Genomic DNA, 27,971 nt, shown 5'->3' on the forward strand with positions numbered 1-27,971 from the left:
ACCCCTGCTGACGAGGATGTGTAGCCATGGGCGAGAGACTTCCCATCTCTGAGCGTCCCTTTTCCCTCTCTTCTGTGGGGATCACAGGACCTCTGATGACAAGGTCGTGGGGGATCAGTGGACAGCTGGCACCCGCAAAGCCCTGAGTACATGCTCTCCCCCTTTCCTTCTCAGGAGCAGTTCAGGGTGGACCGGGAGGGAGGCCTGAGCACCGTGAAGTACCGCGTGGATTCCCGTGCAGCCCTGTCTGTGGGCGGGGCCCCCTGCACTGTTCTCAACATCATGTTGGACTGTGACAAGGCTGCCACCCCCTGGTGCACATTCAGCTGAGCTGGCTGGACAGCAAGGAAGCCTGTGCCTACAGGCCATACTGCTACTCAAGCCCAGGACAAAGCCTCAGGCCCTGGGCCCAGCTCCAACAGGACGTGGAGTGGCCTGAAGCAGTGGACAGCAAGCCACGTGTTTGCAGCAGCCCGGCCCCCAGAGGCAAGCTTGAGCCAGGAGAGGACACACGCAGGGTACCTGGGACGCTGCCAGCAGTAAACAGTGATGGAGAGAGGCTGGGACATGGTTTCCAACTGAGACTCTCCACTCTGCCTTCCTGTTTGCCCTGCCCTACCCTCCTTTGTGTTGCTTCTCCTGGACTGCCAGGCCACTGATGTGGGTGGCAAGGGCCATCAGGAGGGTTAAAACTGCAGAGACCAATGTGCAAGCCCCACAGAAAGGGAGCAGCTGAGACCAGCTCTAGCTGGTTGTCACCCTGAAGGAGTGTGGGCCTGGTGTTGCCAGATCTTCTGATTTTTCAAAAGAAAGTAGAATTCTGGATTCTTGAGTGAAATTGGTTAATTTTAAAATGATAGCAACTAATTCAAACTTTTAACAAGTATGGTAAGCCAAACCAAATGTGTTTTGAGCCACCAGTTTGTCACCTGTGGCTGAGGGGAAGGGGATGGGGCAAAAGATGACGCTTCTCTTAGTTATAAGCTGGCAAGGAGTTGGGGCAGGGCTAGAGAAGACGAGGCCAGGGGAAGCTCAGGTGGGAGAGAACCCCAAGGCACAAGGTCCCTACTCCCTCCCTCAGCACTCCAGGCTTTTGCTGCCCTTCTGGACAGTCTGACCACTGCCAGGCTCTGGTGGGCTCCGACTGGAAGGGGTGCTTCATCCTGCCTCACTGAGATGGACAGAAATAGATTGCAGGACTGGACTTAGGGTAGGCAGGCTGCATCTGCAAAGACTCACTGGGTCATGGCTCAGGGAGGGAAGACCATGTTTCTGAGGCGGGAGGAAGATGAGAAGTAGGAGAACCCCTCGAGTATTCCCACAGCACGAGGGGAGACTACCAGTGGTCACCAAATGCCACAGAGAGGTGAGGGAGGGGAGCCAAGGGAGCTGGTGGAACTGGGGAGTCATCTTGGAGGAACCATCTGGAGGTAAGCCCAGGGCCAATGAGAGAGGGAAGTGATGGGCCCTGAAAGGTAAATCACTCCTTCAGGGCATTTTACTGCCAAAGATTTGGGGCAGAAGTCAGAGGAGACTGGGACCAGTTACGGTTAGTTTGTTTAACAATAAATAGGACACCTGAAGTGCAAGAGGAAGGACTGAGGTCCCCGATTTCAGGAGGGTAGAATTCAGCAGCTCTGCTCCGAAAAGACTCCTCCAAGGATGATCTTAGGGCTGCTGTGTGCAGTTGTGTGGGTTGTGCACTGTACAACCTGAGCATAAACCAAGAGGTTTAAGCAAAGATGAGTGGAGGGAGTGAAGAGCTTCAGGTTCCATGTAACTATTCAAACTTATAAGAGAGGGTCCTTGGGATCCTAAATTGACCTCGCCCAGCAGTTCAGTTTTACTCTCTACGGTGAAGGGCAAACAGACCTTGATTACAGTGCAAGGGTATTCAAGGGACTTTCTCAACTTGAGGCCCAGGAGAGGGGAATGGTGTACTTTCTGTTTGCTGGTCTCCTGAACAACCCTGACTGTCATCTTGGACTTAGAAAACATGAAGCCTCTTGGAGTTGGTGGGAATAGATGTGACGACGCCTCCAGCTCTGTACTCACCTGGTAGGTATGAAGACCAAAAAGATGGGGGATTCCTTCCTTTCCCTCTGCACTGGGAATTGGGATGAGCAGGAGAAAAGCAGGGTCAGACAGCTCAGCCTCGGCTGGGGTGCATTTCTAACCCTACGCTCTCACACTCCCCCACGGCCGCTGCCACGACCTCCATCATCCAAACACCAGAAGGCACCCCAGGCCAGGCCTGATGCAGCTTGAATCTTCAGCCCCCATCACTCTCCAGCGCGGGCCTCCCCCAAGCCACTCTGGGAGAGTGGGAGAAGGCTGAGAGGTGGTCAGTAATGGGAAGAAGCAGACAGCTCTTCTGCCTCCTCAGCACCCTGGCTGCTTCTCTGTGGCATGGAACAAATGTCCCTGCCTTGCTGGTCAGCATGTGGATGACACGAACCCAGGATCTAGAAGCACCTGGCACACGCTTGGCCAATGTGGTTGTAATGATAACAACCAGCACTTGTTGATCATTCACATATACAAAATGTAATATATTGCTTTATTTCATGTAGGCCTTCACCTAAGAGCTAGGCCTTATTTATTGACCTGTTTTTTAAATTTATTTATTATTTTTGGCTGCGTTGGGTCTTTGTTGCTGCCCACGGGCTTTCTCTAGCTGCGGTGAGTGGGGGCTATTCTTCGTTGTGGTGCACATGCTCCTCATTGAAGTGGCTTCTCTTGTTGCGGAGCACGGGCTCTAGGCACGTGGGCTCAGTAGTTGTGGCTCGCGGGCTCTAGAGCACAGACAGTAGTTGTGGCGCACAGGCTTAGTTGCTCCGCGGCATGTGGGATCTTCCCGGACCATGGCTCACACCCGTGTCCCCTGCATTGGCAGGCAGATTCTTAACCACTATACCACCAGGGAAGTCCTATTAACCTGTTTTATAGATGAAGACGGTGAAGCACAGAAAGGTAAGAAACTTGCCCAAGGACACAAAGCTGATAAGTAGTGGAGCTTGGGATTTGGACCCCCAGAATCTGCCTTCTGAGCAGAAGAAAACATAGGAGAAAATCTAGGTGATGTTTGCTTTGGCAGTAAGTTTTTAGATACAATACCAAAAATAAGATCCATGAAAGAAATAATTGATGTTAGACTTTATTAAAACTTAAAACTTCTACTCTGTGAAAGCAACTGTTAAGAGAATGAAAAGACAAGCCACAGACTAGAAAAAAAAACTTTGTAAAACATATATCTGATAAAGGACTTGTGCCCAAAATATACAAAGAATCTTAAAATTCAACAAGACAACAAAAATCCAAGTGAAAAAATGCGCAAAAGATCTGAACAGACACTTCAACAACGAAGATATACAGATGGCAAATAAGCATATGAAAAGATGCTCAACATGATTTGTCACTAGGGAATTGCAAATTAAAACAATGACACACCACTACATACCTGCTAGAATGGCTAAAATCTGAAAAACTGACAATACCAAATGCTGGTGAGGATATAGAGCAAAGGGAAGCATTCTCACCATTGGTGAGAATGCAAAATGATACATCCACTTTGGAAGATGGTATGGTAGTTTCATACAAAGCTGAACATAATCATGACATGATTCAGCAATCTCACTCCTAGGTATTTACCCAATCGATTTGAAAATTTGTCCTCACAAAAACTTGCATGTGAATGTTTATAGCAGATTTATTCGTAATCACTAAGTACAAGAAGTGACCAAGATTACCTTCAACAGGTGAATGGATAAACAAACTAGTGGTACATTTATACAATGGAACATTATTCAGCACTAAGAAGAAATGAACTACCAAGTCATAAAAAGACATGGAAGAACCTTAAATACATGTTGCTGAGTGAAAGATGCCAGTCTAAAAAAGCTATATAGGGAATTCCCTGGTGGTCCAGTGGTTAGGACTCTGCTCTCACTGCCAAGGGCCCGGGTTCAATCCCTGGTCGGGGAACTTAAATCCCATAAGATGTGTGACATGGCCAAGAAAATTTAAAGCAAACTAAAAACTGCATAGTATATGATTCCAATTATAGGACATTCTGGAAAAGGCAAAACTATAGAGATAGTAAAACTATAGAGACAGTGGTTGCCAAAGGTTTGGGAAGAGGGAAGGAATGTTGAATAGACGGAGCACAAGAGATGTTTAGGGTGGTGAGACTACTCTGTGTGTAATGGTGCGCACAGGGTAGCTGATGTGCATGACATTATGCATTTGTTAAAACCCACCGAACTTTTAGCATAAAGAATCAGCCTTGGGAATTCACTGGCTGTCCAGTGGTTAGGACTCTGCACTTCCACTGCAGAGGGCATAGGTTTGACCCCTAGTGGGGGAACTAAGATCCCGCAAGCCACACGGCGCAGCCAAAAAAAAAAAAAAGTGAGTCAATGTATGCAAATTTTAAAAAGTCATTTAGTAGGTAAGGGGATCCCAGGAAGGAAAGCAGACTATGACAAGAAAATCTAACTACATTACAATGTACAAAACTACCTCACTGAAGGGGATGGGGGATTAGGTGCTGACCTAAGTAACACTAGAAACAAGTGGAATCTGTAAGACTAAAGTCAAAAGGAAGTGCACATATGCACTATCCTCTAGTTGTTTCCCATGGGGATATGGGGTGTGGTATAACAATTCTGTATATCAGGATTGAGCAATTAAGTGAATGGATGGTGGGAGCCAGGTTTCTTACTGTTGGAGTGGGAATTTATGAATAAGCAAAGGGCAGAAGGCTAGTATGAAGAATGTGATGATGGATTAGAGTTGGATAAACCAGTATGAGTTTACATTAAGCTTAATTATACAGAGAAATATTTACATATGTGTGTATACACAGGTATCACACACACATATATTTCCTTGTTCTGTCAGCTGAGAGGACCTAGCAGCAATGACGCTCCAGGGCAATGAGCACAACTAGTGCCCAGATCTTGGTTTCAAATACCATCCTCCAATGAAAGGAACCACAGCTCCTTAGACAAATGGTTGAGTCAAGGACTGGGGTGGAAAATATACAAGATGAGTCTGGAGCATCTTTTAGTTCCAGAAAGTAAGGAAATGTTTTTTAAAAGTTGATGGGTGGCGCTTCCCTAGTGGCACAGTTGTTGAGAGTCCGCCTACCGATGCAGGGGACATGGGTTCGTGCCCCGGTCTGGGAGGATCCTGCATGCCGCGGAGCGGCTGGGCCCGTGAGCCATGGCCGCTGAGCCTGCACGTCCGGAGCCTGTGCTCCGCAACGGGAGAGGCCACAACAGTGAGAGGCCCGCGTACCGCAAAAAAAGAAAAAAAAAAAAACGTTGATGGGGGTATTGTCAAAGGAACACAGGAGCCAAATTAAAGAGCTCTCAATGGCCAAAACTGGAACAATTTGAGAAAAAAAAAAAAGAAAAAAGAAAGTAATATTGGGTTATAACCCAATGCATAAAATAAAAATACATGCATCCATACTGATAAATATCAATAAATAAGTGGAGGAGAAGAGACAAATGTCTTATGCAGAATTATTCCAGATAATTTATGTCGATACTCTGCCCTCAAGGAAGGGGAGCGTAACTCCCCACTCCTTACCTGTCAACTGTGTATAGTAACTTCCTTCCAAAGAGGACAGTGTGGAAAGGGGGTGAGGTGGGGAGAGTAACTGTACAATGGGAAAACGTGACAAACACTACCCCAGCCAGGTGATCAAGGACAACATCAACAGTGATAAATCATCTTGATAGTAGGTACGCTTGATATGGTGTGATGAAAATGATACTTTATGTCTGTGGTCTTCTTCCCCCAAATCCATAACCCCAGTCTAATCATATAAAAACAGCAGCCAAATTCCTATAGAGGGCATCTTACAAAACATCTGACCAGTGCTTGTCAAAACTGTTGAGGTCATCACATACAAGGGAAGTCAGAGAAACTGTCACAGCCAAGGGGAGCCTTAGAGACATGGCAATAAATATAATACGGTATCTTCAATGAGATCTGGGAGCAGAAAAAGGACATTAGCTAAAAACAAAGGAAATCTGAATAAAATATAGTTTTAGTTAAAAATACTGTGTTAGTAGTTAGTATTGGTTCATTAATTGTAGTAAATGTACCTTACTAATTGACGTTGTTGATAATAGGTGCAGGTAGATGGGCACTCTGATTAATATCTTTGCAATTTTTCTCTAAATCTAAAAATGTTCTTAAAAACAGTCAATTTTTTAAAAAATATTTATTTATTTATTTATTTGGCTGCACCGGGTCTTAGTTGCAGCACATGGGATCTTCGTTGCTGCATGAACGAAGCATACCTTCTTTGCAGCATGCGGGATCTTTAGTTGCAGCATGCGGGATCTTCCTTGCAGCATGCGGGATCTTTAGTTGCAGCATGCAGGATCTTTTTTAGTTGCAGCATGCGGGCTCTTAGTTGCGGTATGCGGGATCTAGTTCCCTGACCAGGGATCAAACCCAGTCCCCCTGCATTGAAAGCGTGGAGTCTTAACCACTGGACCACCAGGGAAGTCCCAAAAATAGTCTATTTTTTTAAAAGGGGGAAACAAAACTGTATGGTGGGAACCAAGAGGAGGCAGCTTTTGAAAAGTCTAAGTAGCCCTGTTTCATGGAGGTTGGGGTAGGGGTGGTCTCAAAGGCACACGCTTTCCTCCCACTGGTTTCCTCTATGTGTCTGCCCAGCCCCCAGCCCCAGCCCAGGTTTTACTGTGGCTCTAGAGTTCAAGCAGAGAGACTTTAGTGCAGGGGGTGTTTGGCAGTGTCTGAAGACCTCTTTTGTCATCACAACTGAGGTTACAACTGGAATCTAGTTGGTAAAAGGCCAGCAATGTTGTCATAGGAAACTCCCCACAACAAATAATTATCCAACCTTAAGTTCAATAAGGCCACTGTTGAAAACCCTGGGTTGAGGAAAGGGCTTCTGAGGATGCTGGGATGCAGGCAAGGCAGTGGAGGGATCAGTGTGAGGAGGCCTTTACTTAGCAGGTGCCTGGGGATGCTGGTCTCCCTCAGTGCAGGAACTTCTGAATCAGAGCGGTCCTCCCTGGGTTGAGGGTGGAAGGGAAGGTGGCTAAGTCAAGAACTATCTAATTGGATTACTCATGTGGGTGAATGTTTAGTTCCAGAATTTCAGGACCAAGCACAGGAGGCTTCTAGAAAGAAGCTGCAGAAGGAGAGCCCAGAAGCTTCAGGCAAGATACAAAGCAAGGAGTACTGGGGGCCAGCAGGAATGGCTGCCCTGCGGATACTGACAGGTTATCCAAGGGCTCCCCAGCTACAGGACAGGCCTACTCCACTTTGGGAAGAAATCTTGTTACTGGGTCTGGAGCAGGGCCAGTACCAGTCCTCCCAGAGGTTAAGGAATCTTTAGGAAGAGCAGACAGGCAAGTTTGAGATGGCAGAATCCCCCAGAACCCACAAACCATACAGAGATGAGATGGTGGGTCTATTCTTGAGTATTGGTTGGGTTTGTTACTTTCACTGGAGAGCCAGCTGCCAGTTGGAGGGACTCCCTGATGCCATGTCACAGGTCCCATCACCTCATGCCGTGGCTGTGTGAGAGTAGTTCTTCTACACACCCAGAGGTAAATTGGAGGCTTAGCTCTGGACTGAACTGGTTCTTCTGGACCTTCCCATGCTCTTCTGGGTACATTTCTCCATCCAGCCTACAGTTCAAGTGTGGAGTTTGATGGCAGAAGAGGAAAAGGAACCCTATGAGATACTGTGGTCAGCCTTGACAGTGAGTAAATCAGGTGTAATAACCAGGTGTAATGTCTGGGTTAATCCAGAGAAACAGAACCAATAGGAGATATATATATGTGGAATTGACTCATGTAATTATGGAAACGGGCAAGTCCCAATATCTGAAGGGTGAGTCAGCAAGTTGGAGACACAGGAGAGTCAATTCTTTTGTTTCGTTCTGAGTTTGAAGGCCTGAGAACCAGCAAAGCCAATGTTGGAGTTCCAGTCCAAAGGCTGGCAGGCTCAAGACCCAGGAAGAACCAATGTTTCAGTTCGAGTCTGCAGGCAGGAAAAAGCAGGTGTCCCAATTCAAAAACAACCAAGCAGGAGGAATTCTCTCTTACTAGGGGGAGAATTTTTGTTAGATTCAGGCCTTCAACTGATTGGATGTGGCCCACCCATATTAGGGAGGGCAATCTGCTTGACTCAGTCTACCAATACAACTGTTAACCTCATCTAAAAACACTCACAGACACACCCAGAATAATGTTTGACCAGAATGTCTAGGGTCCCTGTGGCCTAGGTCAGGTTGACACATAAAATTAACCATCATTTTGGGATTCCTGAGCTACCAGCTCTGCCAGGGAGCTGGTAGATCCAGTAGGGCAAGGATCCTTCACTTGCCCACCTCCTTGGATCTCACCCTTCTGATCAGCAATCTCCTCCATGAGGAGACCTGAAAGGAAATACAAAATTTCTCTGCATTTCTGGCTGTGGCAGCTATTAAACTGTACTTTGCTCAAACTCCTACTACCAGAATCCTTAACTGGCTGAGGGCTCCAGCTGCCACACTTAAAATCCATCACATGGTTTACTGAGAGCCCACCTCCCACAGGTTGCTCTAGTCATCCACTCAGAAAGGACTCCTTTGCTGGCACCCAAACATCTTTCTCCCTCTCACTCAGGGTCAGACTCTCATGGAAATCTGACAACTCTCCCTACCTCTTCTGGCTCCCTCCCTGTTTCAGGCATTTCCCCCAGTAAAATAATTGCATGGTTAATCACATGGTTAATCGTGTCTTGGCGTCCGCTTCTCCAAGGAGCTAGACTAACACACTGACCTCCTCCTTCAAAGAGACAGCATCATCTAGAGAGCACACATTTCAGAGTCAGACAGACCTGGACTGCAACCTGAATTTCCCCCACTTACTTGCTGTATCATCTTCGTCAAGTCACAATGTCTCTGAACTTCAGTTTGGCCAGTTGTTGGATGATTAGATAACATATTAAAAGATAAGTAACATGAAATCCAATTTCTTTCAGGAATTTAGTATCTTAGTGTCTGTTTGGGCTGCTTTAACAAAAGCATCATAAACTAGGTAGCTTAACCAACAAACATTTATTTCTCACAGTTCTAGAAGCTGGAAGATCAAGATCAAGGTGCCAGCAGATTTGGTGTCTGGTGAGGGCCCTCTTCCTGTTTCATAGATGGCTATCTTCTTGCTGTGTCCTCACATGTCAGAAGGGGCAAGGGAGCTCTCTGGGGCCTCTTTTATGAGGTCACTAATCCCATTATTCAGGGTTCCACCCTCATGACTTATTCACCTCTCAAAAGCCCTCATCTCCTAATACCATCACATTGGGGGTTAGGATTTCAATATATGAATTTGCAGGGAGAGGGGCACAAACATTCAGTCTATAGCATTTAGTTATGAGTATTGTACTACTGTCAACTTCTTAGTTTTGATAAATGCACCATGGTTACGTAAGATGTTAACCTTTGGGGAAGGTGGGTGAGGGGTATACAGGAACTTTCTATAATATCTTTATAATTTTCCTGTAAATCTAAAATATTTCCAAAGGAAAAAAAATTAAAGATAAGTTACAAATGAACAATGTAGTAGTTGCTCAATAAGTGATAGAATCCTCCCCTGCCCTTCAGGCTGACAGAATTGAGAACTGCCTCTGCTACTGTATCTGTATGAGCCATGCCCCCTCACCCACAAATAAGGTTTAGTTGTGGACTCCCCAGGCTGTGATACTGGATTAGAAAGAAGTATTGTTTTATTTAATAGAAAGGTATTTTTTTGTCTGAAAGTGCAGCACTGAGTATTTCCTCACCTAGGAAGGGAGGAAGAAGTTTGTCCTTGATGACCATCCCCAGTGTGCCCCACTTCATAGGGGCCTCCCTGACTACCCATTCCAGAGTTCACACATGTGCACACACATACACATCACCCTGTTTTACTGCTCTCACAGCTATTACCATTAACTGAAATCATATTTATTGTCTCTCCCCCTCCTCCCCCCATCCCTCTAGAACACTGGATACCCCAGCCTCAGAGCTGGGGTATCAATGCTATAGCCTCAGTGCGTAGGACGGTGCCTGCTGCCTTGTAGGCTCTCAGTTTTTATGGAATTGAAGTTCTCTGGTGCAGGTTCCAGCCCCCAGCTTCAGCCACTGTTGTTCAGGCCTCCTCTGCCCTAAAGGCTGATGTCCTGCTCTTCTGTCCTGCCCTGAAGACTGGCACCACCCCTTCCCCACGCCTGGGCTCCATCTTTGTTCACTAGCCCTTTCCACCCTCTTTACCTGTCTGCCAGCAGCTGCCATGCTCCCTGCCAGCCTTAATTCTGCTTAATTTAAGCTCATTTGTACCAATTTCCTTTTTAAGAACAACCATCACAGCCCCCTGAAGAGCAGCACCTGTTCTGGGCAGCTCATTTCCCTTTTCCTAATTAGCCCAGAGCCTCATAGAGAAGGTTCTCCTGAAATGACGGTTCCCTCCCCTCTGGGAGATCGCTGGAGCAGAGCCCAGTTCACAGGCCCAACAGCAGGTATTTCCTGGGAAGCCTCTCTGCCAGGACAGGAGGAAGCCTAGAGAGACTCAGAGATGCTCAATTCCTACCAGGCTTGCAGTCGGTGGAACATTCTGTGAAACTTCTGAATGTAAAGAGACGGGAAGTCCAAAGTGCTTTGGGGGCTGACCTGCCTCCTGAGGTGACTCTTCCTCCCTCACAGTTATGACCCACCCTATATACTCACTGCAGGGGCTTTAGACCTCAGACAGTCCTGGGGGCTACAACACAGGAGGAGGGTCAGTTCTACTCTCGGGAAATTGGAGTGAGAAGGAGGTTCGGGAACAGTGTCCCTGTCCCAGGGAATATTTTCGTTTCACCCTGACAGCTGGCAAAACCACAAGGCCTCACTGACATAAATTTTTGCCCAACCAGAACTACCCTTTCTGTGTAGTGTTCTAGAATCTCACCTCAGCATGGGATGAGGCAGGAGATGGGTGGGCCCCAAGCGAGACATCTACAACTGGCCTCCTGTTCACACTTCCTGGGGTGAGAAGAAGATGGGCTCCAGGCCGGACATTCATTACCAGCCCCGTTTACATTTACTGAGGCAAGAGACAAATGGGCTCCGGACTACATATTTATGACCGGACTTCTATATTTAGGGATCTGCACTTCGATATAAGAAACAACAGTAATAGGGTAGATAACTGGACATGGGACACTTTTATGGCAGGAACAGAGAGGGGCTAAACCCTTGTTTGAGGAAAGGATCAAGAGGTCACATATTTCCCATCCTTGGGGAAAGGGAGACACTGCACATGCGCAGAAAGCCTCCTTGAGGGTCAAAAAGAGGGGGCACCACCCCAGAATATGTGATGCTGCCCCGCAGGCCTCTGGGCTGAAATCCATCTTGGAAAAAAGTTGTGCATGCATGTTGGGGAGGGCCCTAGGGCAGGTCAGATGTGGAAAAGGAAACGAGATAATTGGCCAAAGGTAAACAAAGACCCAGAAGAACTGCCCTATGTAAATGACTTCACCGCCTCTTTACTGCGCTCCCCCTCACTGGTGAGGATGCCCACACCCTTTCTCTGCAGGTGTGTATCTCTGCCTTGCTTCCATCTTCATTAAACAAACTGTTTCTCTGTGTGCTCTCCCACTTGTTGTGCTATGTCTCTAATAATAAAGTTTGTACCTGTTTTTACAGTTTTTGCCTCTGTGAGAAATGTATTTTTCAATGGGGGCAAGAGCCAGGGGGTCTGGTGGCTAGGATTCCTGGTTTTCATCCAGGCTACCCAGGTTCAATTCCTGGGCAGGGAATTAAGATCTCACTTCACGCCACTTCTCACTGCTGCCTCCTCCAAGATCAGGGAGACCAGACTGTCCTAGCACATTGTCACATCCCCCTCTCACTTTCTGCTGCAGAAGACTCATTAGCATATAATTAATTCATCTTGCATTTCATGGAAATGAAGCCAAGGTGGGAAGCGGGGAGGCAGAAACAAAAGGGCCCAGGAGAGGGCCCTTTTTCTCCACCCAGAAGAGGAGAAATTGCTGGGGCTAGGTCGGCCAGGGTGACAGGACTGGAACTTTGGCCTCAGCCACACGAGGTGTGAGTCCCATCTCCACCATTAATAATTCACTGTGACCACTGGCAAGTCACTGAACTCTCTGAGTCTTGGTTTGCACATCTCTAAGGTAGAACTTTTAATACCTGCCTGCCTTACATGGCTGCTGAGAATAAACAAGATAATGTCAGTATCTGGTATAGTATATGGTATTGATATTTGATACATAAGGAGTACCCAATAAATGGTAGCTTTTATTACCACTGGAAGGCTTCAAAACAATGAATGAGGCCACCTTTCTCTTATTTCAGAGAGCATCACATTACCTCATCATGTCAACAATTCTAACCTAAAAGTCCACTGGAGCTTGCTGAGGATTTGGAGGGCCTCACAGATATGCCTTGCAGAGAGATACAGACCATTTCCACAACTACACATGAGGGACTTGGCCTCAGACCTTGAACTCACTGACTTTTAAAACTAATTGCTATTAGCTAGATTGTGTTCCCTATAACATTTGTAGTGGTCTAGATTCAAAAGCAAAACAAAAGCAAACTACCCACAACAAAAAAAGAAATGGGTATTTTCTGGGCTCTGCAAGTGTGGCACAGAGAATGGGGGCTGTGTTCCAACCATACAGATTCCAGGGTCTGTCTCCTCCTAGGTAGTCTACATGGGGATGGCTTTCTGGTGCAAAGGAAAGTTGATGGCAAGATTTGAACAAAAGCAGAATGTAGGGCTTAGAATTAAATAATGCATTAAGAAAATAAGCTCTGTCTGAGAACAAATTCAACTATGACCTGGGCTTTACCAGTTCACCAGCCAGTGTTTCTCAACCTTGGCTGTGCATCTGAATGTACTGGAGAACTCTAAAAAATAGTGATTTCATGCACTCTTCCCCAGCCAGGTAAATTAGTCGGGGGTAAACTCTGAGCATCTTTATGTTGTAGAAGTTGAGAACTACCGCTCCTGGAGGGTCAGTGTGCCCACCTGCTTCCCAGCTCCTCCTGTCAGAGCCTGAGCTCTGAAGGCCTAGTCAGTGGCCCTGTTGGTTCTTCTGGGAAGTATGAAAATTTAGAGTCAAAATCACACAAAGTGGAGAAATCACATGAGACTAATGTCCAAAAGAGATCATCATCACAGGGGAGCTGGAGGCCTAGCGGGACAAATTCTAGATTCCCGAACTACAGCAGTGGTTCTCACCCTGGCCACCCACTAGAATCACCTATGGAGCACTAAAAATGATAGTGCCTGGTTCCACCTCCAGAGGTTCTGACTGGGTTGGTTTGGCATAGTGCCTGGGCCGCCAGTTTTTAAAAGCTCCCCAGGTAATTCCAATGAACAGCCATGGTTGAGAACCCCAGGTCCAGAATGTCCTTGGCCTCTATTTCTTTGTCCCTGGAATAAATTTACAAAGGACTGCAGAAGGTTGGACAGGGAAAGAACAAGCTTCCTCCTCTATGGAAATAGTACACATTTCAGAAGACAGGAAGTTAGTTGTGGTCGTAAGAGCCAGTCTTTACCAGGAATGTGAGTGACCAAGTTCAGTTAAAGTCACAGCTCCAGACAAAAAGCCTAAACAGCGAGGGCAAGACTGGTAGCAATTGTGGAGGGCCCTGCCATTCGCTTAGTGGCTTTCATGCCCTGCCGTACGTCCCAGAGGGTGTCCTGGAGAAGGGAATCTCAGGGAGGAAGCGAATAGGTCAGAGCGGCACTGGGCAGCATGCTCTGTTGGACTGCCTTCTTGCCTTGGTCTCAGGAAAGCTCCAATCCTGGGCTTCCCTCTCCCTTGGACACTTTAGGGTCCTTGTGGGGGATGGGATCACTCCCCTCACCAAGTCTGGGGGTTTCCATGGGAGTTGGCAGGGCAAGGGAAGGAGGGAAGGTTGGGTTGGACTTTGAAAGCCAAGTTGTCTGGCAGAAGTCGTCGGGGTGTTGGTTTAAACCTTGGAATATCACTTGGCTGGGGTGTTGGAAATCCAAGGAGCTCTTCTTCTCTGGTGTTCCAGTATCTCTTTCAGAATCCTCTATGACCAATGATGCTGATTGGTTACAGAAAAGGAAAAAAATTCAAGGAGTGGGCTAGAACAATGAGAAGAAATTTCTTCTATGAGAAGAAATTTTCATCATAGTGTTTGGTTTGTGTTTGTTATATGTTTGTTTGTTTTGTTTCTTAGAGTCCACAAATAAGCAAAAACATATTTGTCTTTCTCTGTCTGACTTATTTCACTTAGTATAATACACTCCAGGCCCATCAATGTTGCTGCGAATGGCAAGATTTTACTCTTTTATATGGCTGAGTAATATTCCATTGTATATATACCCTACCACATCTTCTTTATCCATTCACCAGCTGTCGATGGGCATGTAGGTTGCTATGTGGGATGCTTTTGAAATCTCTGCTGTGGTGACCTCAAATCCCTTGTGCATAAAGCCCAGACCCTCCCATAACTGATAACCTGCTCACTTTGACCTTGACTTGGGTAAAATTTTTCATAAACTTTATGATTATCACAAGATGTATATTAGCTTAAGCATGGTAAAAAACAATGAGGAAGATGAAATCCTCCCTTAGTGTTTTCTCATAGGATTATTAGCCACTCCTTAAGTAAAATAATTATTTACCTGTGGTACAGCAGAAAGAAAATAGGGTTTGGAAGTCAGAAAGACCTGGGTTTGAATCTGGCTCCACCCACTGACTAGAGCACAACCTTGGGCAAGTTACTTAACCCCTCTGAGCCTGAGTTTCTCATATCTAAAACTGGGATGATAACCATCTCAGTGTTGTTATGAGGCTCTCAGGACATTTTAATAGTTTTTTGTCCCCTACAGATATTCTCAAGCTTGTCTTTTATTCTTTTAAACATATTTGTGTTGGGACTTCCCTGGTGGCACAGTGGTTAAGAATCTGCCTGCCAATGCAGGGGACACGGGTCCGATCCCTGGTCCGGGAAGATCCCACATGCCGTGGAACAACTAAGCCCATGCACCGCAACTACTGAGCACATGAGCCACAACTAGACAGCCCACGTGCTGCAACTACTAGACAGCCCACATGCTCTGGAGCCCGCACACCACAATGAAAGATCCTGCGTGCCGCTACAAAGATCCCGTGTGCCGCAGCTAAGACCCAATGCAGCCAAAAAAAAAAAAAAAAAACCACACAAAAACAAACAACAAAAAAAACAAAAACCCCAAAAGACACAGGAAATCCCACTAGAAAACAAAGCACAATTTAAGCATCCAAAAAAAAAAATGCACAGCATAAAACATATCAAGTAGATAATCCCTGACACTTAGGATGGTTCAACTTATGATTTTTCAACTTTATGATGGTGTGAAAGTGATACACATTCAGTAGAAACTGTACTTCAGGTTTTGAATTTTGATCTTCTGGTTTTCACATTCAGTACAGTGTTCAATAAGTTACATGAGCTATTCAGCACTTCATTATAAGATAGGCCTTGTGTTAGCTGATTGTAGGCTAATGTACGTGTTCTGAGCACATTTAAGGTAGGCTAGGCTAAGCTATTATGTTCAGTAGGTTAGGTGTTTTAAATGCATCTTCAACTTAAGATATTTTCAACTTGTGATGGGTTTATCAGAACATAACTCCATTGTAAGTCAAAGATCTGTATACATAACATGTGAACTCATACTCCAGTGCAGGGGGTGGGGAGGAGTGGGGAGGAGAGAGAGAAGGAGAAGTTGATCATTGGTTACCATTGGAGATAACCAGAGAAGGCACTGAATCTTTAAAAAATTGGCAAGTAAAGGAAAATATTTAAGCATTTATTCTGTGTGTCTTGTATGATCAGTCTTACGTAGTAATCAAATAATGCTAATTGATGAGGGAGAGGTGATCTTTACAAAGAATGACAGAAAATCATTTTGCAACTCTTCATGAAGTAGTTCATTAAGGTAAATTCATCAGTGGAGGAAACTGTTGGACAAAAGTTTGTTATGGAACTTTTCTTTTTTAAAAAAAAAACTGGGCTTCCCTGGTGGCGCAGTGGTTGAGAATCTGCCTGCCAATGCAGGGGACACGGGTTCGATCCCTGGTCCGGGTAGATTCCACATGCCGCAGAGCAACTAAGCCTGTTCGCCACAACTACGGAGCCTGCGCTCTAGAGCCCGCGAGCCACAACTACTGAAGCCCACGCGCCTAGAGCCCGTGCTCCGCAACAAGAGAAGCCACAGCAATGAGAAGACTGCGCACCGCAACAGAGAGTAGCCCACTCACCGCAACTTAGAGAAAGCCCGTGTGCAGCAGTGAAGACCCAACTCAGCCAAAAATAAATAAATAAAATAATTTTTTTTAAAAAAGAAATAAATCTAACAAGCAAAAATTACATAACTTCATTGTAAATATTAAGAAAACCTAAATCAGTGGAGAGATAAACTATGTTAATGACTCAAATAATACCATGTTAACAACTCAGCAGGATAATGAATTAGGTTCTTCCCAAACTCATCTATAAATTCAGTGCAATTCCAGGCAAATTTCCAAAAGGGCTTTTCACAGAACTTGATAAGCTAATTCTAAAATTTACATGGTAAAAAAAAGGCAAAGAATATTCAAGGCACTCCTGAGAAAGTACAGAGTGGGGAGTTTGCTTACCAGATATCAAGATTTATTATAAGCCATGGTATTACAGTGTAGTATTGGCACAGGGATAGACAAACAGACTGATGGAACCAAAGAGAAAACCCAGAAACAGACTCATAAATGGAAATATGATATATGACAGAAAGGGCACTGCAGTTCAATGAAGAAAGAAAATTCAGTAAAAAGTATTGGAACAACTGGTTTTCATATGGAATAAATGAAAGTGGATCTGTATCTCACATGCTATATAAAAAATAAATGACAGATAGCTTAAAGATTTAAAGTGAAAGGCAAAACTTTAAAAGCCAATATGGAGAAATATCTTTAAGATCCTAGGGTAGGAAATAATTCACTAAACAAGATACAAAAAGTAAAAACTGCAAATGAAAAGTTTGATAACTTTGGCTCTATTAAAATTAGAAATATCTAATTCATCAAAGATTCCATATGTGTTCTTCTTCGTTTTATTCCTTTTCTCCTTCTTACCACTTCCTTTCCCTCTTCTTCCCTTCCTAAAACATTCAGTACTAAAAAGTTAGGTGAGGACAAGTCAGATAGTTTATCACATTGGAGGGTGAAGGGAGAACAATCGTGGCACAGAGGGGACATCAGAGTCCAAGCAGCATGGAGGCATCTGCACAGGAGATGTATCAGAGCCTGAACAGCGTAAGCAGGGGAACTGTACAGGGGCAGAAGCCTGGAATGGGCAAGCACAAGGCAAGTTAGAGTACAAGGCAAGTGGGGACGGCATCCAGACAGGGGGATGGCAAGGCAAGTGGGGAAGGCATCCAGACAGGGGGTGCATCCTTTCAAATATACATATGAAAATATATGATGTCTGTGATTTGTTTCAAAATAATACAGGAAGTGAAGGATGTGTGTGGAAGAGGCAGAATCAGCCAAGGGTTACAGTTTGGTAAGTCTGGATGACGGGTACACTGGGCTGTATTAGTCTATGTTTTCCTATGTCCAAAATTCTCCATAATAAGCATTTTTTCAGTGTAAACACACATACACCATAATGAAAATGAAAACATAAGCTACAAACCGGTATAAGAATTGTGCTATGTGTATAACTGATGTAGGATTAGAATCCATAATATATAAAGAAAAAAAATCCCTCTATGTCAACAATAGACAAATAATCTGCTTCTCGGAAAAGGAAATATAAAGGCCAAAAAACCTGAAAAAATTCCTAACTTCATAGTAATCAGAAAAATGCAAATCAAAAGTACAATTAGATACTAGTTTATCTTCATCAGATTGACACAAATTAAAAGCCAATGATACGCTGTGTTGTTAAGTCTCATGCACTGCTTGTAGGAGTGTAAATTCATCAACTGTGTTTTGGCATCATTTAGCCAAGTATAAACTCTTACACGTGTGCACCAGGTCATGGGAGTAAGAAGACTTAAGGTAAACTTGCTTGTAATTTAGAAAACAAAAGCAAAAACTGGAAACAAGCCAAACGTCCAATGGAGCAATGGATTAGTAAACTGTGATACACAACGAAATGCCATAAGCAGTGCAAATGTACTGCATACATCAACATGAATGAATCCTGCAAACATAAGGTTGAGTGGAAAAGGCAAATCACAGAAGAATACAAAAAATATAACACCTTTTTATAAAGTTCAAAAACAAGCAAAACTAAACAATGTATTCTTCAACAACACACATACATACATATATGGTAACATATAAAGGAAAGCAAGGAATGATAAAAATTCAGGGCAGGTTTATCGTGGAGGGTGAGGATGGAGAGGAGGGAGAGGCTTCAAAGATATTCTTAGAGTTCCATTTCTTAAGACTGGATGTTGGGCACATGAGGGCTCATTTTATTATTTTTATATACATATAACAATACACACTTATACACATATACACATTTATACATATATAAATATATATATATACATGTATACATACATATGATTTGTATTGACAAAATATAAAATCTCCTAATAAAAATTTTTAATCAAAACAGAAAGAAGACTACTGACATGTGTAGTAGTTATGAGCAATGAAGATGTTTTTGTCAGTGCTCCATGAGAGCCAGGGCAAACACACATGCGGTTATGCCTGTGGTCTCAGCATCCTCACATGCACCCGCTTTTCACTCTCAGAAGTTCTGCAGATGGGATATACTAGCAAGAGGACCCTGTGCTCTTGGTGATGGCTGCTGTCACCATTGCTTATCCCAAGATACACAGAAATGCTAAGGAGAAACAAACGTGGTCTGTGGAATCAGGTAGGTAAAACCTTCCAATTAAATAGTCACTTCTACTTATTTGGAAAGCCTCCCTCAAACTTACTTTCATCATCTGTAAAATGGGCATAAACGTTACCTTGTTAGGTTGACATGAGAATTAAATGAGATTATCTATGCTCAGGATGCAAGGAATGGAAATCTCCTTTTTCAAATTACATTAGAAGAGCTCCAGCATTTGGTGGGAATCTGCTATTACCCTGGGAGGAGGGGAGCCCCACCCTGTTTCTACATCATCCTAAGACTGTCCCAGGCTTACACAGTTATGAGCAATGAGATTTAAACAGACCTAAGAGAAAAATAAATACGATACTATAGTATGTCAGATAGTGAAAATGATAAGAAAAAGCAGGAAAGATGGATAGGAAGTTGGGAGGATTATGGGAGAAGTGGTGGTAAACTGTATCTTCAAATTATGATGTGTTCTATGTAAGATAAGCTTAGATAGGTCACTATCAGTCAATTTTTTTATTCCTTAAAGGGAATTAAGATATTTGAATTATTTGAATTCAAAATCAATTGAATTCAAATATTTGAAGAGTGAATATTAAAACACAGATTAATTGTAAACAAAATAAGCCTTTATTCACCTTCTCTCCAGATGGACAGGAAATACTTACATAAAGATGATCAAGAAAATCTGCACTTTGACCTGAACCAAGTATCTTGCATGGTAGTTGGAGTGCCAAATGTGCCAGTTGGCTGAACTGTCCAGCTAAATTTATTTTTTAAAAAAGGAGAACACATCTTTGGAAACATTGTTCTCATCAAACATTAAAATACTAAAATGTTTTTTAAAAAAGAGAGAGAGAGACCTAAGAGACATATCCACCAAATGTAAAGTGTGGATTTTAGGTGGATCCTGATTTGAACCAATCAACTATAAAAATATACTCTTGAGAAAATGAGGAAAACATGAATAAGGACTGGGTATTAAAAGATGCCAAAGTGTGATAATGGTATTGTGACTGGATTAAAAAAATTCTTATCCTTTAGACATGAAGCCTAAAATGTATGGATAAATGTTATAACAGCTACAATTTGCTTTAAAATAACCCAGTGGTGGGAGAGGAGGGGAGGGATAAAGATGGAACAAGAGCAGTCCTGAGATGTGCACTGTAGCTGACTGGTAGGTACAAGGGTGCATTGTTCTCTTTTCGCTACTCTTATTCTGTGTGAAATTTTCCATGGGAGAAGGGAAAGATGGGAGAGGAGGATGGAGGGAGGGAAGCAGGAAGGAAGGAAGATCCTTGGAACAATGCCTCGTATCTCTCAGAGCAAGGGTTCAGCTCTGAGAGTGGTTTCTGCTGCCCTCCTGCAGGAGATAACATCACTGGCCAACGAGAACTTCAGAGGAGGGTGGTTTCACACACTATGCCAATTTCACCATTCTGTTGGGGCCAAAACCTACCCAAAGGGCTGCTGTATCAGAATGCAGGGTCTGAGCAGGCCCAGGCATCCATCCCTCGTGGGTTTCACAACCCTGGCCTTTCTCAGTCCCAGGAAACCATGCGCCAGAAGTGGGGCCACTTTCCTTTTTAAACCTCCTGAAAGATCAAACCAGTTCTGATCTTGGGTAGCCTCGACCTGCAGCGGCTTGAAGCAGGATTTTGGTTCCCTGGCCAGACCACCAGGGCCAGTGGCCAGAGACAAGGCCCTGGCCCGGCAGCTTTGTAGAAATGAATTCCCACAAAGAGGTGGAAAGTAGTGAAACAAGTAAAGTGTTTATTAGGAGGAAAAATGGTACGTGTGGATAGACACACATGCAGGCTCAGAGAAACAGTCGCACCCTCGTGGTAGTTTGAATCACTATTTATATGGGGGCATTTCTTCTGGGTTTCCTCTGGCCAATCACCTTGCTTTGCCTGGTTCTGAGTCCACATTTGGTTTATCTCAGGGTCCTCCCCTGTGTGCGTGCGCATCCCTTAGCCAAGATGGATTCTAGCGAAGAGGGCTATGGGTAGGTTGACATCACCTACTATGGGGTGGCGCCCCCTCCCTTTTGGCCCCCTGAGGAGCCTTTCTGTACGTGTGTAGTCAGGAAGGTCTCCTTAACCTCGAGAATGAGAAATATGTGGTCTCTCTATCTTTTTTCTGGGCAGGGCTCAGCTCCTCTTTCACTCCTGCTATTATCTTCATCTTGCAGTATCTGTCCACAGGGGACAAACTCCAGCTGCTCAGCTTGGGGCCCATCTATCTCCTGCCTCAGTTCCTCTTGAAAAACACCAAACATTTTCATTCCACTCCTTCTGGCACAGCCTGACATCCCTTGAGAAGGAGTTTGGAGCTAAGAACAAGAGCCTGGCCGCCTCACACCCAACCCCAGGCCTCTGCCTCCTCCTGGGAAGGGGAAAGACATGGTGTGGACTCTGGGTGGGGATAATTTTTCCTGATAATTCCTGTTCCTCCCTTATTCTACTTCCGCCAACCAATACAGACAAGGAGACATCTCACTATAGACGTGCCAGGATAAAAGTTAAGTGCCCTTGGGTCCCTGTGTTATAAGTAAAGGGAAACTTTCAGGGAGACTCCAGGTGCTGAATGGGGGCTGTTCATTCCCCCTCCCAACAAGAGCTCCTCACTCAGCCACTGGCTTTTACTGCCCCCTTGTGGTCATTTGCTTCCTATAGACAATCCTGCATTACAGATTTCCCACCCACAAAGCCAAGTCGGTTGGTCCCCTGCAAACCTTGCGTTGGGGCAGTCTTCCTTAAAGGTCAGACATTTCGCTCAGTAGTGAGAAAACTTTCTTCCAAAGAAAGTAAGTACATGAGTATTTTGCAGACAATTTCTTTGCTTCTTTTTTTGGGGGGACCATGCCCTGCAGCTTCTGGGATCTTTGTTACCTGACCAGGGATCGAACGTGGGCCCACGGCAATGAAGGCGCCGAGTCTTAACCACTGGACCGCCAGGGAATTCCCTCTTTGCTTTTTAAAAACGTTAACGGTTGAAATTTTTTTTTTTTTTTTTTTTTTTGGTGATACGCGGGCCTCTCACTGCTGTGGCCTCTCCCGCTGCGGAGCACAGGCTCCAGACGCGCAGGCTCAGCGGCCATGGCTCAAGGGCCCAGCCGCTCCGCGGCATGTGGGATCCTCCCGGACCAGGGCACGAACCCGCGTCCCCTGCACCGGCAGGCGGACTCTCAACCACTGTGCCACCAGAGAAGCCCAACAGTTGAAATTTTTTAAAACAAAAATTTGGGGAGAAAGAAACCTCATGAGGTGGCTATAGGGAAAGGGGATCAGGAAAATGTTCCCTGCCTCCATATGGGTGAAGGAAGCTCTGTAATTCCTGTAAAAAAATGATGCCCCTCTGGACACTTGTGCTTGTTCCTGGCAGGATCGTGGCTGGATCTAACTTAAACTGAGTCCCCCTAAAATCAAGTTTCCCTGTCAAGTTTATGATTAACCTCTCTATCCAAAACAGTATTCCCTTTCTTGTCCTGCCCCTGTTCCTCTCAGGACTGAAGAGTATCAAAGAAAAGGGGAGACTGAAACTGAGCAGGACCCAGCAGGACCCTCCCAGGTACAAAAGGCCCTCTGTGTCCCCCGTTTCTTGTTTGTAGAAAAAGGCTTTAGTCCCCTACGCCTTCCCTGAGTTCCAAAGAGCAGACTCAAACAGTTACTAATTAGGGAAGTGAGGGAATGCAGAAACAAAGGAAAAGCAGTCAAGAAACAATAGTTCAGTGATAAAGCAGAGTCCTAGCTTCTTCTCAAGGGATATACATAACAATCTGACACACACCTTTGAGCTGTTCTGTAGAAACTAAGACCCCTCCCCCAAGTGGAGGATAGTGACTACTTGCTGACCACCAGCACTAGACCCCAGACTGGTCGGAACCAGAAGGTTGATGATTAACATTCCAGAAACATCACCCTATTACCTCATCACCAACCAATCAGAAGAAAGTCATACACCCTATAGCCCTCACCCCAAATGTTGCCTTTAAAAACCCTTCCCTGAAAGCCATTGGGGAGTTTGGGTCTTTTCAGCACAAGCTGCCCCTTCTCCCTGCTTGGTGTCCTACAAATAAATGCTGAACTTTCCTTCACTACAGGCGGGTGTTGGTGATTGTCTTTGGTGAATGTCAGGTTAAAACAGGAGGGAAGGAGGCAGGACACAACCTTTAAAAGAATGACATTGCCAGAGGACATGACATAAACTGATTAGAACCAAATAGGTCCAAGATGGCGGACAAGTCAACTTCCACTAGACTTTAAGCCTCAGGATAGGCTCATTGTAACACATCGGCAAGCTAAATGACACACCCACAGGCAACATGACAGTTCCAAGGCCAACCATAAAGGTCAAAAAGTAGGCAGTGGGGACATCCCTGGTGGCACAGTGATTAAGAATCCACCTGCCAATGCAGGGGACACGGGTTTGAGCCCTGGTCCGGGAAGATCCCACATGCCGTCCGTGCACCACAACTACTGAGCCTACGCTCTAGAGCCTGCGAATCACAACTACTGAAGCCCGCGTGCCTAGGGCCCGTGCTCTGCAAAGAGAGAAGCCACCGCAATGAGAAGCCCATGCACTGCAACGAAGACCCAACGCAGCCAAAAATAAATTAATTAAAAAAAAAAAAAAAGTAGGCAATGGCCTCATTTCTGGAAATCCCCACCTCTTCCCCAAAATAACTGGAATACTCCTCCCACTCATTAGCATATGAAATTACCCACCCTTATAAAAACTGACAACCCCATACCCTGGGGCCACTCTCACCTTCTGAGACGGCCCACACTCTGTCTGTGGAGTGTGTTTCTCTCTAAATAAATTCACTTCTTACCCATCACTTTGTCTCTCACTGAATTCTTTCTGACAAGACATAGAGAACCTGAGCTTCATTAAGTCCTGAGACCAGGTGTGTGATCTCAGTTAAAAGACCGTGGGTTCAAGTCCCAATCTGAGTTACATGGTTTCAGTTTTAGACCCCAGGGTGAGGACACAGACAAATGATTTGATGAAACCTGTTTATGGCTTGCTGCTTGCTGTCCTGTGTGGGCTGGCTCTCAGAACATCAAAGAGCAGGACTATCCCCGACCATTCCATACGTCTTACACCTGAGCAGAAAGTGCCAGAGCATTGCGAAGTATTCCAATTTACACCCAGAGGCCCTCAACTAGAAACACATCCAACTTCTTCATAACCGTAAGTTTAAGTGTCTGATAGTTGGGTTCTTTTTATTTTTATTTTATTTTATTTTTTTTGTTTCAAACTAGTTTATTTAGGGGTTCCATTTTCACTCCTCAATAGATTTTAGGTATTTCTCACATGCTTTTTCACTCATTAGTTCATCTAGTTCTGAAGGGTTACTGAGTGTCATCTTCATCAGCCAACCATCTTCATAACAAGATTTGTTGACAAGTCCTGGATTTTCTGCTAGAGCTGCATTAATTTGTTACTTCTCCTGATAGAGGAGAATAGAGTTCACTAGCAGCTTTCACACTTTCCAAAGCACCAAATTCCTCATTTGTTCAATTTTGTCCCAACTTCAGGCAGACTACAGTAAACAACATCTCCCAAAGCTTCCTGTGCAAAACTGCTGATTCCCACTGTTCCAGCACCGTTTTCTGTTGTTACCCATTCATGTTTGTCTGTGAATTTACGACCCGACAGCAGAACGGGACCGGTGCGCAGCGCCCGGAGGGCGCCCGCCCGCAGTCCCCAGGGTCGCGGCGGGCAGGGCGCGTTGGGCACAGAGATGGCGCGCAGGCTGCAGACCGCGGCCCACACGCTCCGCGCCACTCGCAGCGCCACGTTCGCAGGGGTGCAGAAGGTCTCCGCACAGCATCTACAGCACCCCCGGCTGGAAGGGGCGGGGCGGGGGCGGCCCCCAGCTGGGTTCTTTTTAAGTTGTAATGCAAGTGCCTGACTTAAGCTCTTGATTGCATCCACTCCAAAGACTGCCATGTGAACAAACATATTGCCATCCACACAATTAGATAAAGATCTAGGCTGACCCCATTAAGTTCCTCTGTTTTAAAGATCTTTGGTTTGGCCACTTGCTTTTCTCTCCCTGAGTTTTAATTCCTGCTCTTATGTTTTACATTCACTACTAGGCCCCCACCTTCAACCCCAATAAAAGCAGAACAAGCCCATTCTCTCTCTCTTTCTCTCTCTCTCCCCCAACGACCTCCTGTGGCCTCAGGCATGCTGTGTACCCTCCAGAACATGTAAGTAATAAACTTGGTTTACTTGTTTCATAGCTTCTTGATGGTTATTGCTGAGGGCGTCTTGCACTCATAATAAGAACCACAAGGGCTGGTCCAGCCACATTAAGGATAGGAAGCAGAGATCTGCACAAAACAATAGCTTTGCCCAAAGGTGACTTCTCTCTAAGCTTGATATTCACTATGAACACTGTGTGCGTGTAAGCAGTGCTTATCCATGACTTGGAGGAAAGCTTGCCTTTCTGACTCTTGCTGCCACAGCAATCTTGGAGAGACCAAGCTAGAGAGACTGGAGTCTCAGGAGGGAGCCCAGTAAAGTGGAAACACTCGGGCTGGGCAGCTGGAGAGTCCCAGATCATAACTCCATGTCCTTGGGAAACCAATTTAACCTCAGAAGGCTCTTTCATCATCTCTAAACGAGACAGAACACCAGCACCCACCTCAAGGAGTGCTGGGGTGATACACGTGAGGATGGTTGAGATCTGCTCACACCACTGCTTAGACATGCAGAGAAAATGTGGTCAAGTACATCTTCTACACAAGTCATGGGGGTTGGGGTGCCAAGACTATAGTTTGGCATCTCAATCTCCTCTGGTCCAAACCTTCTCTTCCAAGTTCCTTTCCAAGTACAACTTTGGGTTTTTTTGTTTGTTCGTTCGTTTGTTTTCCAAGTGCAACTTTGAATCAGGAATTATTTAACAGTCTCTTTTGAGCAACAGTCTGTTTCAAATGAATTTTCTGTCACTTGGATGGAAACGATACTGTATCCCATCCTTGTGCACCTCTCCAAAATGGCACCTGGGTACACATGAATGTGGGAGAAGGGCCAGGGATCCACTGGAGGTCCCCGGGTCCATGCTGACTCCTGCAGTAAAGAGTCAATCTGGTTTGGTCTGGCCGTGAACAAGTGACCACTATAGGGTGACTGGTCCCATCTGATCTTTGGGCCACTACTGAAGTCTCTGTGTCCAGTCATTTGCCTGTGACAATGAAGGCCATGCGCCTTGCAGCCCTTCTGTCCTCACCCCAGACCTTTGCTGACCCACTTTGCTGACTATCAGGCTCCCCTATAGTGGTTTCACCCTGAAAATGAATTAAACAGAACATATGCCTCTTAAGTCCCTTGCCTCTCTCTGCCCCTCTTCGTCCCTCATTCTGTGGGGGCAGGAGGAAAGGACATCCTGGACCTCCCTGGTTATAGGCCCTTCTGCCCAGGAGTCTTAGTGGAATCTCTGTGCACCATGGAAGAACCTCTATGATCTGGCCCACTGTTTTCTAAACTGAGACTGTTCACTAAGTATTCCCAGCCCTCTGCCTTCCAGGACCACACTTCCTGCCCTCTGTGCTGAGTAGGCCATGTGACTATTCTGGCAGCAGCAAGACCGAACATGTGTCACTTCCCCTCACAACTCAGAACCACCCACCAGCCCATAATGGATGCCAAGTGTGAGTGAGAAACCTTTGTTACAAGCCACTAAGTCATTGGGATTGTTATTATAGCATAGCCTAGATGATCCTGACTGATACACTTATATAGCTCCTAAAAGAAGTTTTTAAAAACGGTGTGTACCCTCTTGCACATTTTTAAGATGACATCTAAAAATTTCACTAAACATTTAAATGGTTGCAAGGGATATAATTTCCATCTATTGTAAATACTAATATTTTAAATAAAAACTGTTACATCAGCCTTCTAAAATATCCAATGGAATCTAAATATTGAAACACTTTCTTACCCACTATCATCAGTTGTTTAAATCCATGAACAAGCTCTTCTTCAGCATTTGGAAATTTTACATTTTTTCCTTCTTCTCCTTGAATTCATGTTTCCATTCCACATCCTCTGTATATCTTCACCATAAGGCAATATATTTTTAGGCTTTAAAGTCTTTTATCCACCACCTTATCAAACTTAGCTATAACAAAAAAGGCATGTAAATTGAAATTTTGAAGTTTACTTTATTCCCTGTCAACCATAAATCCTAAGTGTTAAACATATCTTCTGAATTGAATTATTACTACAAATAGAATTAATACAAAATTGACCAAAACAACATAAATATAAGTTTTGATGAATAATTCTTAAACATAGAAAGCATCTTTTAGCAGGGAGGGGCAAGATAGATGGAGGGGATTAAGAGGTACAAACTATGTGTAAAATAAATAAGCTACAAGGACATATGGTACAGCACAGGGAATATAGCCAATATTTTATAATAACTATAAATGGAGTATAATCTTTTTTTTGGAGTATAATCTTTAAAATTTTTGAATCACTATGTTGTACACCTGAAACTTATATAATATTGTAAATCAACTATACCTCTATTAAAAAAAAAAGAAAGCATCTTTTATTGATGTATATACAGTCATCCCTCAGTATCTGTGGGAAATTGGTTCTAGGATGCCCACAGATACCAAAACCTGAGGGTGCTCAAGTCCCTTATATGAAATGTATTTGCATACAACCTACGCACACCCTCTATCCTCCCTCCCATATACTTTAAATCATCTCTAGATTACTTATAATACCTAATACAATGTAAAGGCTATGTAAATAGTTGCCAATGCAGCAAATTCAAGTTTTGCTTTCTGGAACTTTCTGGAATTTTTTTTACCCTGAATATTTTTGATCAGTAGCTGGGTGAATCTACAGATGTGCAACCCTCGAATACAAAGGGCTGACTACACTGCAAAAAACGAATTGACCTGGTGCTAAAATTCTTTCTTATAATAGAAATAGAAAATACCAAACATTTTATAAGATGAAGACTGTAATAAGGCTATTCTATACGATTTGATCAAACAGGTTGACTCCATTTTTTAATAACACAAAGAATCTGAAAGAAATATCATAG

General features: G+C 44.5%; 1 protein-coding gene and 1 pseudogene across 11 annotated transcripts in view; one reads left to right on the forward strand and one right to left on the reverse strand.

Moving 5' to 3' along the window:
* The window catches only part of LOC111169845 (beta-1,4-galactosyltransferase 7), a 9,902-nt gene extending 8,761 nt beyond the window's left edge, over positions 1–1,141 (forward strand). For all 10 annotated transcript variants that reach the window (XM_022564398.2, XM_022564399.2, XM_022564401.2 and 7 more), the window contains one exon: positions 175–1,141. In XM_022564398.2, the coding sequence (XP_022420106.1) occupies positions 175–330 (156 nt within the window). In that variant the 3' untranslated portion in view covers positions 331–1,141. The remainder of the gene's footprint in view (positions 1–174) is intronic.
* The window catches only part of LOC111169818 (glycine cleavage system H protein, mitochondrial pseudogene), a 53,989-nt pseudogene continuing 26,708 nt past the window's right edge, over positions 691–27,971 (reverse strand). Inside the window, exon 3 of the transcript XR_016392867.1 lies at positions 691–27,029. The product of XR_016392867.1 is annotated as a glycine cleavage system H protein, mitochondrial pseudogene (transcript). The remainder of the gene's footprint in view (positions 27,030–27,971) is intronic.

Source organism: Delphinapterus leucas, chromosome 3 (assembly GCF_059928025.1).
Source record: "Delphinapterus leucas isolate spDelLeu-1000000601 "Yukka" chromosome 3, BTC_Dleu_Yukka2, whole genome shotgun sequence".
Lineage (NCBI taxonomy): Eukaryota > Metazoa > Chordata > Mammalia > Artiodactyla > Monodontidae > Delphinapterus > Delphinapterus leucas.